At 37.0% G+C, this 11,550-nt stretch overlaps 1 protein-coding gene across 1 annotated transcript; it reads left to right on the top strand.

Moving 5' to 3' along the window:
- The first annotated feature begins 8,370 nt into the window (after window positions 1-8,370).
- Window positions 8,371-10,510, top strand: LOC106330565. Its single transcript, XM_013769011.1, has 3 exons — window positions 8,371-8,769; window positions 8,843-9,776; window positions 10,041-10,510. The coding sequence occupies exons 1-3, from the start codon at window positions 8,371-8,373 to the stop codon at window positions 10,508-10,510; spliced, it is 1,803 nt and encodes a 600-aa protein (XP_013624465.1).
- Window positions 10,511-11,550: the final 1,040 nt, after the last annotated feature.

The raw sequence follows: 11,550 nt of genomic DNA, 5'->3' as shown, positions 1-11,550 counted from the left end.
ACATTTTAAGGAGGACAAATCCGCAAGGGACTGTAGTTCTTTATTAAATGTTGATATTGGTAATACTTAGTCCTTAACACCCCCATATAAAGAAGGATAAATGAAGATCTGTTGTAGTACTTATATGTAACTACTTCTCCACTCTTGTTGAGATTATTCGTATAAAACCGCGTTTGCCTTTTTCTTGCCAGCTGAATAGCTAATTGTTGTCCAAACGTAGTCCAAGTGACTTGGTAGTTGTCCAAGTTCTTATGCGATTCTTACAAGACATCTTTTGCATTTTGACGTCGGATTTAATGAGACCCCTATGTGACCATTTCCAGTTCTTATGCGATTCAGTAATCTCCACTAGTCACATTAAAACATGTATTTCCAATAGCCAAAGTCTTGTTTCAGTTAATTTCGTAATTAGTAATATAGTATTATTATAAATTAGTGTTTGTTAAATTTTATTATAAAATTTATAGCTATAGTCTTTATTATATTGAGTGCACAAGTCAATGTGCCTGCTGTGGTATGAGCAAGTGATATCTTATGTGCCTTTCTCCTGGCTATCCCACTCCTTGGCTTACATGGAAAAGACAAACCTCCCATTCCTTACATGATCCCTTCTTCTTATATCATATAATATAAAAATTATATTAAATTTCTAAATCAACATATTTTATTTTAAATTAATATTTTTATTTTAAATTACTATTTTTATTTAAATAAATAAAAAAAAAAGTATCATTCACTGTTAAAACAGATTATAATTCGTAAATTATGTAATATTTTTTTTTAAAGTAAAATATTTAACATATGTTAAAATTTATATCTACAACTATATATCATCTATGTCTAAAAATGATTATGTACATAATATAATAATGCATAACTAACATTTAGTTTATATATTATTTACAGAATCTGATTTAATACCATAACATCCAAAATATTGTATATCGATAAAATTTAATTAAATAATATGATACATTATTTATGTATAAAATCTTCTATAACATGGTAAATTGCTTAAACTGAGCGATGTATCTATTTATAAAATCCAGCAATATATTAAAATAATATATGCTAAAGTATATTTTTGGGTTTTTTTCAAATATGACCTAAAATTTCAAGTCAAATACAAAAATAACCGATGCATTTTTTGAAACTTTCTTTTTTCCTATTCACTCTAGAAGTTCGAGTTATTCACGAAAATGCTATTACATTATTTTTTCTTTCTTTTTTTGAAAATGATTTTACCTTATCATCTTCAACTTCACCAAGTATTTACAATATTGTCATTGCTATCAATACACTAACCACAATGATAAACCAATTTGAAGCTCTTAATGCACCAAAGTTTTGATTTTTACTCTTCATATCTCATTAATTATACACACAAATCACATCTCTTTCACTCTCTCTTCAAATTCATCCCAAAAAAATTAAGATTTTGATTACAATCAACATTCATTCATCTATGTTAAAAATAATTCAATTGCAGTAAAACTAAATTTCCATCGGTTAGAAATGTTTATTAATACATGATTTTGATTTTTTCTCTTTCAAAATATTTTTTATAAAATTTATTAATTATTTAAGATCTAATACATGAGAAGACTTCCCCTAGAAGACTTCTGGAAGACTTCGATCTAGGCGGGAAACCTAAATTCTTTTAAAAGTTAGGTGGAAACACTAAATTCTACTAAAATTTAGGTGAGATATGTCATCAGACTTCTTGGGAAGTCTTCTGTGAGTCTTTCAGACCCTATAATCAAATAACTAAAAAAAAAAAAAAACACTTCTTTAAACTTTTAACATAATTAGAAAGTGTTTAAATCAAGTTATTAGATAGTCACTAAACATATATAGGTCAAAAGGTTTTTAAGAAAAAAACAAAAGATAAGATTTCAAAATCTAACCCTAACTATACCAACAATGTTATAACATATGTTACCAAACCCTAAACCAATGACTATCATGAGTTAATCTTCTTTCACTCATCTATGTTGAAAACAATTCAATTTTAGTAAAACTAAATTTACGTCATTTAGAAATGTTTATTATTACATGTTTTCAATTTTTTTCCCGTCAAAATATTTTTTATAAAAATTTTAAATTATTTTTAAGATCTACTGAACGAGAAGACTTACAAAGAAGTCTTCTCACGCGGAGGGTTATAATGGTAAAACTCAATACAAGTTTTTTGTTTAGTCATAAGGAGGTTGTTGTAATTTCTCTAGCCTTTTGGGTTAATTTTGCATTTGATTGAATTTGGGGTACACTTTTGTATTCAAAATCAAGTTCTGAGTTATTTTTTGGCAATTTCCCCAATTTAAAATGTATTGTATGCAAAAACTAAAAATAACATATTTTGAAAGAGAATATCTATTTGATTATTTTATATTATGAATTTATGGTATTTAATAATAATTAATAACAAAAAAATATAAAGTTATTATATATGAATAATTTTGAATATAAAAAAACTAAACAAGAAGATTATAGAATTATACAATATATAATATTAAAATGTGACTCATATATTTAAAACGTTTACAATTATATTTTAGTTGTACGTTTTAAAAAAGATTCGTTCACCTTAGATTTTTTATCGTTAAAATCTTTTTTTCTTGAAAATATCTTTTTACTCTTGTTATTTTCATCAACAAAAAAATGTCAACCATATGGGTGTGGTCGGCTGGTGCATGGCGTCCTTAGTGTTTATAATGGACATGGGTTCGAAACTGCGCCAACTCAGGTTTACCCATCCATGTGGTCACGCGACATATATATCTAATTTTTGTTGGGAGCAACTGGGTCTCGCTGACGCCGATGATAAGGCCTCCAGGAGATTAGTCGGTTGGATTTCGGTCCACCAGATACTCCTGGTTAAAAAAAAAACAGAAAAAATGACGAATAAAGGGTTTAGCATCGACAGTAGAATCTCAATTTTTATTACTGAAACGGGTCAGTTTTAGGGCTGGGACTTTTAACCGGAACCAGTGTTTTGAAACCCGATCTGGACCCGCGGTTGAACAAAACCCACTAAAACCAGATACCGGTTGAACCAATAAATAACTTTTGCTTTTTTTTTTTAATTATGTTTTATATTCTAAGTTTCCAATTAAGAAGTTAGGTGCTGACAAAAAAAAAGTTAGGTTTTCCCTTTTCAATTTTATATTTTTGAATTTTATATTTGGATGAAGATTTCACTATGCCACCTGAAGAAAATGAAATGAACGACGATAGAGAGAACCGATTTTTTTGTCATCAACAGAACCAAAAGTAGTTTATGTGATTTGGTGTTAGTTTATTTTCGTTACTGACTATTTATTACAATGATCTTTTATTTTTAGTTTATTTTGGATTTGAAGTTTAATTTATTATTCACATTAGACATTTAAATATTTATGAATTTTATGTCTTGTTTTTTAGATGTCATAACTTTTACCTTGTTACAAAAAAATTTAAATAGTCTAAACTATTTTTTGATATTTTGTATGTCAAAAGAAAATAAAAATATAGAAACTAAATTTTAATATTTTCTAAATGTTTTTTAAAACATAAAATAATAATTTGGATATGTATATATTTTATGTTTAAAAACATTTAGAAAATACTAAACTTTAGTTTCTAAATTTTTTTCATAGCTAATATATTATTATATAATAAAATTAATTCATTTATTAACCCGAAATGGACCGGTTCGGTTCGGTTTCGGATATGGCCTTATTACGGGATGGGTCATTACTTTTAATACCTGTGGGTATATTGGGTTGTGTCCGGTTATTACCCAAAACCCGATCGGGTATCCATTTAAACCAAAACGGATAGCCTAAAACCCAGAATATTAGAAAAAGTGTCATCACAACAACTTGAACCCGGGTTAGATAGATAGAAAAGTGGTTATGTTACCACCAGACCACTTCAGCTTATATATATTCTTCTATATTGTAAATATATATAGTATTTCAATATTAATTTTTTATAAAATTGACATTTTAAGGACTCGAACCCGGGTTAGCCACACTGAAAGTAGAGCATGTAACCACTGGTTGGTCAAAGTATAGATGGTCTCTTGATTCTGCAGCCGAGTTACAGAGGAGACAAGTAGGATCCACTAGAAGACCCCATTTGTGTATTCTATCTCTTGTTGGACAGTGATTAAGGACCATCAGCCATGAGTGGAATGAGTGTCTCGGGATGGCACGAGGGAACCAAATGGCTTTAGTCCAAGCTTCTTCCAGAATTGTACCTCGCAAGTAAGTGTAAAGCGCTCAAGTACTGAAATTTACAGTTGTTGTTGTTCCTTGAATCTCCCATTCATAACAATCTGGTTGACAGGTTAGCTCTATTGTAGTCATGTAGGTGTAAAGCTCAAGCATTGTCTCTAATCTTGCCGGCGGAAAAAGCCAGTTTCCTTCTCTGTTTAGTGAAGTGACTGTTGCATTCAATGGGATGCCTAAGCGGCCTCCCGGGATGACCTGCATCATGTTTATAGAGCTTGTAGGGCCCAGTTGTCCAACCAAAAAATGAGCCGACCGTCCATTCCCAAGCCTCATTTTGATTAGGGGATAGACTTATGTTCTCAGTTTGATTAATTTATTCACTAACCAAGTGTATGATTGACTTGGTTTCATGGTTCAGTAATTGTGCAGAGATCCTTTGAGAACTACTTCCTTGAACCATGCTGCCCAAACCGAGTCTTCTCTAAAGAAAATTATCCATATGAGCCGCATAGCGCAAGCTTTGTTCCACATGTGTAAGTCTTTTACTCCTAAGCCTCCTTGCTCTTTGGTTAACGTTACAGTATCCCAAGCGACCTTAGCTGATTGATGATCCTCCATATTCCCTTTCCATAATAAAAAGCTACACATTGAATTTATCTTGTTGATGCAGGCTTTGGGAAGAATGAAGGCTGAGCACCAAAAAGATGTGATCCCAGCAATAACCGTCTTGATAAGGAGGAATCTTCCAGAAAAGGACAGAGTTTTGACCGACCAAGAGGAGAGGCGAGATTTCACTTGGTGGAAGAGGCTCACATGTTACAATGAACAGATTTCTCGAATTCAGAGGGACTCCTAGGTAACAGAATGGGAGGGAGCAATGAAGCATACCAGTAGACACTTGGATAGTGCTGAGTTCCTGCTCTGATAAGCCTGAAGCATAGAAGCTTGTTTTCTGGAAGCTGACTCCAAGGCCATATCTCAACTCGTTCTTTCAATACTTGAAGTACATTCTGAACAGAGCTGAAAGACCCATCAATAAAGATCAAAAGGTCATCAGCAAAGGAAAGATGGGTAAGCTTCATTCTATCACATCTGTTATGGTATTTGATCTTTTCATTTTAGGTTGCTTGGTTTAACATCATGGATAGACAGTTCATGGCTATTACAAAAAGGTAGTTAGAGAGAGGATATATCTGCCTGAGCCCTCGTTTTCCTTTGAAATAGCCATTCACAACCCCATTATAGCCCACCATGAAACTTGTTATACATATGCAGGCTTTGATCCAAGAGACGAATTTACACGGGACTTCAAGGGCCTCTAAGCAGGAGAGGATGTGTAATAACCCTCAAGAGCCAATAAATGTTTTGGTCGAGAAAAATCCTGCTCGACCAGTTTTTAGTTGGTTCGACCAGGATTAATAAAAATAAAAATCGACCCGGTAGGTTAATTTCTCGGCGGGACTGTGTTGTGGTCGAAAGACCTTCACTTGATAGTTTGGTCGAGTCTTGATATTTTGGTCGAATTTTTATTAAGCTGGACGAGATTTTCCGAGAACAAGATGAAAACCAAAGAAAAAGGAATATTTGGTTGAAAAATTATTTAAACTTATCGACCAACTTCCGAAATAATTTTAGAACTGAGTTATGCCCTTCACCACCCGGTTGTGCACTTATTCTGTCCCATGACTTGCACCTGTATGCTTACCTAGCTTCTTCAGTATCTGGCACATGACAATCACAAGCTGCCTGTGTGCTTGTTTCTTTTCTCTTTGATTAATTTTGATTGGCTGGAGGCTGCTTTATGGGAAGGAAAGGACAGTGTGCTGCAGATGATGAACCAGGTTGCCAGCTGTTTGCTCTTAGCCAAGCTTTGTTATGAGCTAAACCCTCAAGTGAAGCAACCACAACTTGTATTTAACCCTCCTCCAGCTACTTCCCACGTTCTGAAACCTACAGAAAAACTTAGAGAATTTCAGAGAGAAAGAGAGAAAGAAGAACAGAAAAATCAGTGAGAAAATTAGGAAGATAAATCAAGAAAAAATTCTTGGTGATCTAATCTTCAACCCTAGACCAGTTTGTTGCTTTGAGAAAGATCAGAAGGTGAGATTTTTAAATAAAAACCTAGACCTAGTTCAGTTCAGATCATGATCAGGCCTTGAACTTTCTCTTTGATCAGTTCAGCCTCAAGCTTACCTTGGAGAAGAGGATCAGCTGAGGCCATCTAGTCCTTTGGTTTGTCTTGGTAAGCTTTGGTCTCCTTTCCTCAGTCAGTATCTGATCAGAACAGTTGATGTTTAGTTTAGGTCTTGGTTGGATCAGTTGTATAAGTTCTGAAACAGCTCAATTCTTGTTAATTTCGGTTTGAATCAACCTCTTAGAACCACCAGCTATGATGTTTTGATCTGGCTTTGAGTAAACCGATTTGAACTCAGTCTGATCTTGTCCTGAACTTTTGTCGACTGACTAGAACCGAGCTGAACTTGTATATTCTGAGCAGAACCAAGCTTGTACTGATCTGATCTATGGTGTTAAGGCATGAACCGAACTGATCTTGTGATCATACCACTCTGTTTCAGGTCAGAGGTAGAGTAAAGCTTGAATTATCCAGTCCTGTCCATTCAGTCTCTTGGTAAGCCACAATCAAGTGAGTCGGATGAGTTGTTAAGTTAAATTTGTTCAAGAGGAACTCAAGTCTTGTCCAAGCCAGTTTCAAGACTGTCCTTTAGGTGAGTCTAGACAGAAGATGAGATAGATCATGAATGAGTACATGATTGAGTTTAAATTGTAGTATCTCAATTAGATAGTAAAGTCTTTGAATCCTTTAAGAAGTGTATGGTGTTTACTTAGTGTAAACACTTATACTTAAAGATTAATCAAAGGTTAAAGTGAGGTTAATCATAATCATAGTACTTGTTCTCAAGTACGAATCTTAATTATGAAATAATCATGGTTTTGATTAAGGATTAATCTTGGTTTAATTAAGGATTAGTCTTGGATTTATTAAAGATTAATTATAGATTAATTAAGGATTAATCTGTGATTAATTAAGTATTAATCTGTGATTAACTAAGGATTAATTATGATTTATTAAGGATTAATTATGGATTAATTTTGGAATAATTATGGAAGTAAAATTATGTGAAGAATTGTTATATTCACTATCTCTAAAGCCCCCGCATTACCGTGACTTGGTCCTGCGAACGGAACAAGGCTATGAAGACACGATGATGGGGTAGCTCCCTGGAGACCGTGTACTGCATGACGATGCAGTGTCGGATTGTTCATACCGGACATTCGACAAAGATGGTGATGCTAACTCACTAGTCTCGGTTAGCCTTAGTGGTTTCTCGGGCCTAGTGTATATATTGTATTATATGAGTTTGGTAACGGGCGGGTGTTGTGGAAGTGATGTTTAAAATAAGAATTCACAATGATGATTGGTATACTCAAGTATAGTACTAGTACTTGCATGATCATGTATATGCATTTGATAATTGTTTGGTTTATTATTGATTGTGTTGTGATTATAGATTCACTGAGTAAAATAGTTGCTCATGACTCATTCGTGTGTGCAGGTAACCCTTAGGCGGGAGACACTTTACTTTTTGGACGGAAGGAACGGCTAACCAGCGGCAGTATTTTGTTGTCCTTGCAACGTACCTTTTGATGTATATTTACCTAAAACGTTGTTGGGCAATAGGCCGTAGGATAAAACTATAACACTTTGTAAGATGTTTAAAGTAAATAAATAATGTATAAAAGATGTTTATAAATCACGAGTTCTCATATGATATTAGTCCTTGTCTGGGACGAACTAACTATCAAATATTGCTTTATCGGGTTGAAAAGCCTAGAGTAATATCCGATATGAGTGTCTGTGTTCTTTGGTTTTTGGTCTAAGGCGATCAGATTTATTTCGAAAACCTCGAGTCGACCATCAGGGAACATCGACCGTGTCATTTCCGGTTATCTACGATCGGGGGTGTCATAAAGGTGGTACCAGAGCATGGTTATACGATGCTAGAATGAGACTTGTTTCAAATAATTTCCGAGTCAAAAATGTGTCGCAAGGATAATTAGGATATGCTGGTTTGTTCCTTCTTTTAGAAATAGATAGACCTGGGTAGAAACTTACCATGATCTTTCGTTGCTGATGCCACCGAGAGGAGCACTCTTTGGATGCCGTGGAGGTCCAAACCTCCCAATTTCGATTTCATCATCTTCAGACTCTTCGCCGCCATCTACTCCGACACAACTTCCCACTCCTAGTTTTGAGGCTACACTGTCGGGCTCTAGCTTTGAGACTGACCCATCTGAAGGGTCATATGATCAGACACCGGTGCACATGCCACTGTCTCCAGACCCGTACTTTATGGACATCGAGGTGGCTGTTGTACATGATAGTCCAGTGCACAGAGATCATCCCGCAGCTCCTGCATCTCCTGCCGCTCATATTCCACCAGCCCCTGGCGCACCTACTCCGGCAACACAGCCTGAACCAGCGCCAACTGATCCAGCTAAAATAGCACTTCTAGAACAGATGGCTGAGATGGTGAATTTGCAAGCCAGCTCCAGTACCTACCACTTCTCATCCGGACTTTCTGAAGATAGTCATGATTATGAAGGACTTGGGGACGAAGCGTTACCAGGGAGGTACTGATCCCTTTGAAGCTGATGCATGGCTACACAATCTCGAGCAGAACTTTGCTGCAACCCGTTGTCCAGAAGAATTCAAGAAGGACGTGGCTTTTTACTATCTAGAGAAAGACGCCATCAGTTGGTGGTTATGTGTAGAGAGTAACTTTGGAGACTTCCATCTGAGTTGGGCTGACTTCCGTACATCGTTCGTTCGAAAGTATTTTCCACCGGAGGCCTGTGATCGATTGGAGATTAAATTCATGGAGCTAGTTCAAGGAGGATTATCTGTTAGGAAGTATGAGGCAGAGTTCACCCGTCTCAGGAAGTATGTCCACTATGGTCGGGAGGACGAGATGATGATTATCCGTAAGTTCCTTCGAGGACTTAACCCATATATCAGGAGCAGACTTGAGGCAGTAGAGTTTCATAGGCTTGCTGATCTTGTTGAGCGTGTTGTGAACGTTGAGGAGGCCATTGATGCTGAGAGAGCTTCTTCTTGCCATTCCGCACAACCTAGACGTCCATCTGTTCTGTTCCAACCTCAGCCGCATTCTGCTATGCAGCAAGGACGAGGAGGTAGAGTTTTTTGTGGGGATCTTTCTGGAGGTCCTAGACCTAGAACCCCGACTTGTTTCACTTGTGGCCAGCTGGGCCATGTTAGGCGAGATTGTCCGAACGTGGGACAGTTCCAATCGGCTGGACCATCTCACATTACTTGTTTCACGTGCGGAGAGCGAGGACATTACGCGACATCATGTCCACACACTCATCTTGCTCAGCCTGTTGTTTCGAGTACTCGACCCATTGAACCAGCTAACCCACCTTTACCCTTACCTCCTGCTAAGCGTCAAGCCACTGCTGGTAGGGCTTACGCTTTAGAGTTACCAGGACCATCCGGACCACCTCAGGGTCCGACTTCAGGTTTGTTTTCTTATCCAATTGAGTGTTGCATAATTTTTAAATGATTGGTGAATTGGTGATAAAAAAAAATATTATAAAAGTTAATGAGTAAGTAATTGATGGTAAAGTCAATTATTGTCAACGAATTTGCTTGTGGGTGGAATATCCGCCCACATCCTTTCGATTCGGGAGCAACCCATAGTTTTGTAGCTCCCGAAGTAGCATCCAGATTCGATGGAGAATTCACTAAGGTGAATTTATCCATTTCCATTCTAAATCTCGGAGATCAAGTTCTTGAAGCGGAAGGCTGCATTCTAAGAGTTCCAATCATTATCCAAGATATGGTTTTCCCGGCTCATTTGTTAGTTCTCCCATTAGAGAGGTACGAGGTAATCTCAGGGATGGATTGGCTGTCAAGTTACCGAGCTCACCTTGATTGTGGTCGAGGGAATATTATTTTCGAGAGAGATACCCAACCCCTTTTAGCTTACCACGACATAGTACCAAGTGTTGGAGCGTCATTAGTATCACAATTTAGGATTGAAAACCTTTTGGAGAAGGGTGAAGAAGTATACTTAGTAACCTTGGTTGCTGGACCAGTAGAAGACGAGAAAAAGCAGAACATGGAAGAAATACCAGTAGTCAGAGAATATGAGGACCTATTTAAGGCATTAAAGGGATTGCCACCATCTAGGAGTAACCCCTTTAGTATAACCTTAGAACCCGAATCCGCTGCAATAGCAAAGTCACTGTAATACCCCGTCTTAAAAAAAGAAAAAAAAAACCTAATTTCGGTTTTATGGAATTTCTCGGGGAAGCCGAAGGCTCGGAAAATTTTTATCCTCAAGGTTAAGGTTATTCTGGAGTCCAATAAAAATGTTGAGCTTATCAGAACGGGAGCGGAAGAATATTCAGGATTGATCGCGGGACGAAAATTCACCAGAAGGGCCGAAATCGCGCAAATCGACCGAGAAGCTCGAGGTGGCTTGATCTAAGGGATCAGGACATGGTCTCAACCATTAAACCCGCTGAGTGTCAACACAAGAAGGAGGTGTAGACGTGCATGAAGCAGTTCCATGCAGCTCGACACACAGAAGCACGAGGTGTCGCAGTACCTGCGATCTGCGCATGTGTGTTGATGCAGGAAGGCAAAGTAATTGCTTCTGCATTAAGGCAACTCAGGAAACATGAGGAGAACTACCCAACACACGATTTAGAAATGGCGGCAGTGGTGTTTGCGTTAACAATTTGGAGATCTTACTTATATGGAGAAGTCGTGGAAGTATTCACAGATCATAAGAGTCTCAAGTACTTCTTCACACAGCCTGATTTGAACCTCCGACAAAGGCGATGGATGGAGTTTATGGCGGATTACGACCTGAAGATTCAATATCATCCAGGCAAAGCTAATGTGGTCGCAGATGCACTAAGTCGTAGAAAGTTGGTTTCTGATGTTGGAAAGGAAGTGGAAGTGTTATCAACGATATGGGTGATTGTCGACAGACTGACGAAGGTGGCGCACTTGTTACCAATGAAGGAAACAGATACGGTAGAAGTATTGGCAGAGATGTATGTGGATCAAATTGTGAAGTTGCATGGTGTGCCAACAGATATAGTCTCCGATCGAGATCCTAGATTCACCTCAAATTTTTGGAAGTCGTTACAAGAAGCTGTGGGAACTAAGTTGTTCATAAGCACCACGTATCATCATGAGACGGACGGCCAAACTGAAAGAACCATTTGCACCATAGAGGATATGATGCGGATGTGTATATTGGATTGGGCGGGAAGCTGG

The sequence above is a fragment of the Brassica oleracea genome, chromosome C3 (assembly GCF_000695525.1).
Source record: "Brassica oleracea var. oleracea cultivar TO1000 chromosome C3, BOL, whole genome shotgun sequence".
In the NCBI taxonomy this organism is placed as follows: Eukaryota; Viridiplantae; Streptophyta; class Magnoliopsida; order Brassicales; family Brassicaceae; genus Brassica; species Brassica oleracea.
The sequence above is the reverse complement of the archived record's forward strand: the minus strand, read 5'-3'. Positions and strand labels throughout refer to the sequence as shown.

Coding starts and splice junctions, on each gene's coding strand:
- LOC106330565 (XM_013769011.1), top strand. CDS start 8,371: ATGCCACCGAGAGGAGCACTCTTTGGATGCCGTGGAGGTCCAAACCTC. Junction 8,770..8,842: donor TAGAACAGATGGCTGAGATG/GTGAATTTGCAA, acceptor ATGATTATGAAG/GACTTGGGGACGAAGCGTTA. Junction 9,777..10,040: donor ACCTCAGGGTCCGACTTCAG/GTTTGTTTTCTT, acceptor TAAATCTCGGAG/ATCAAGTTCTTGAAGCGGAA.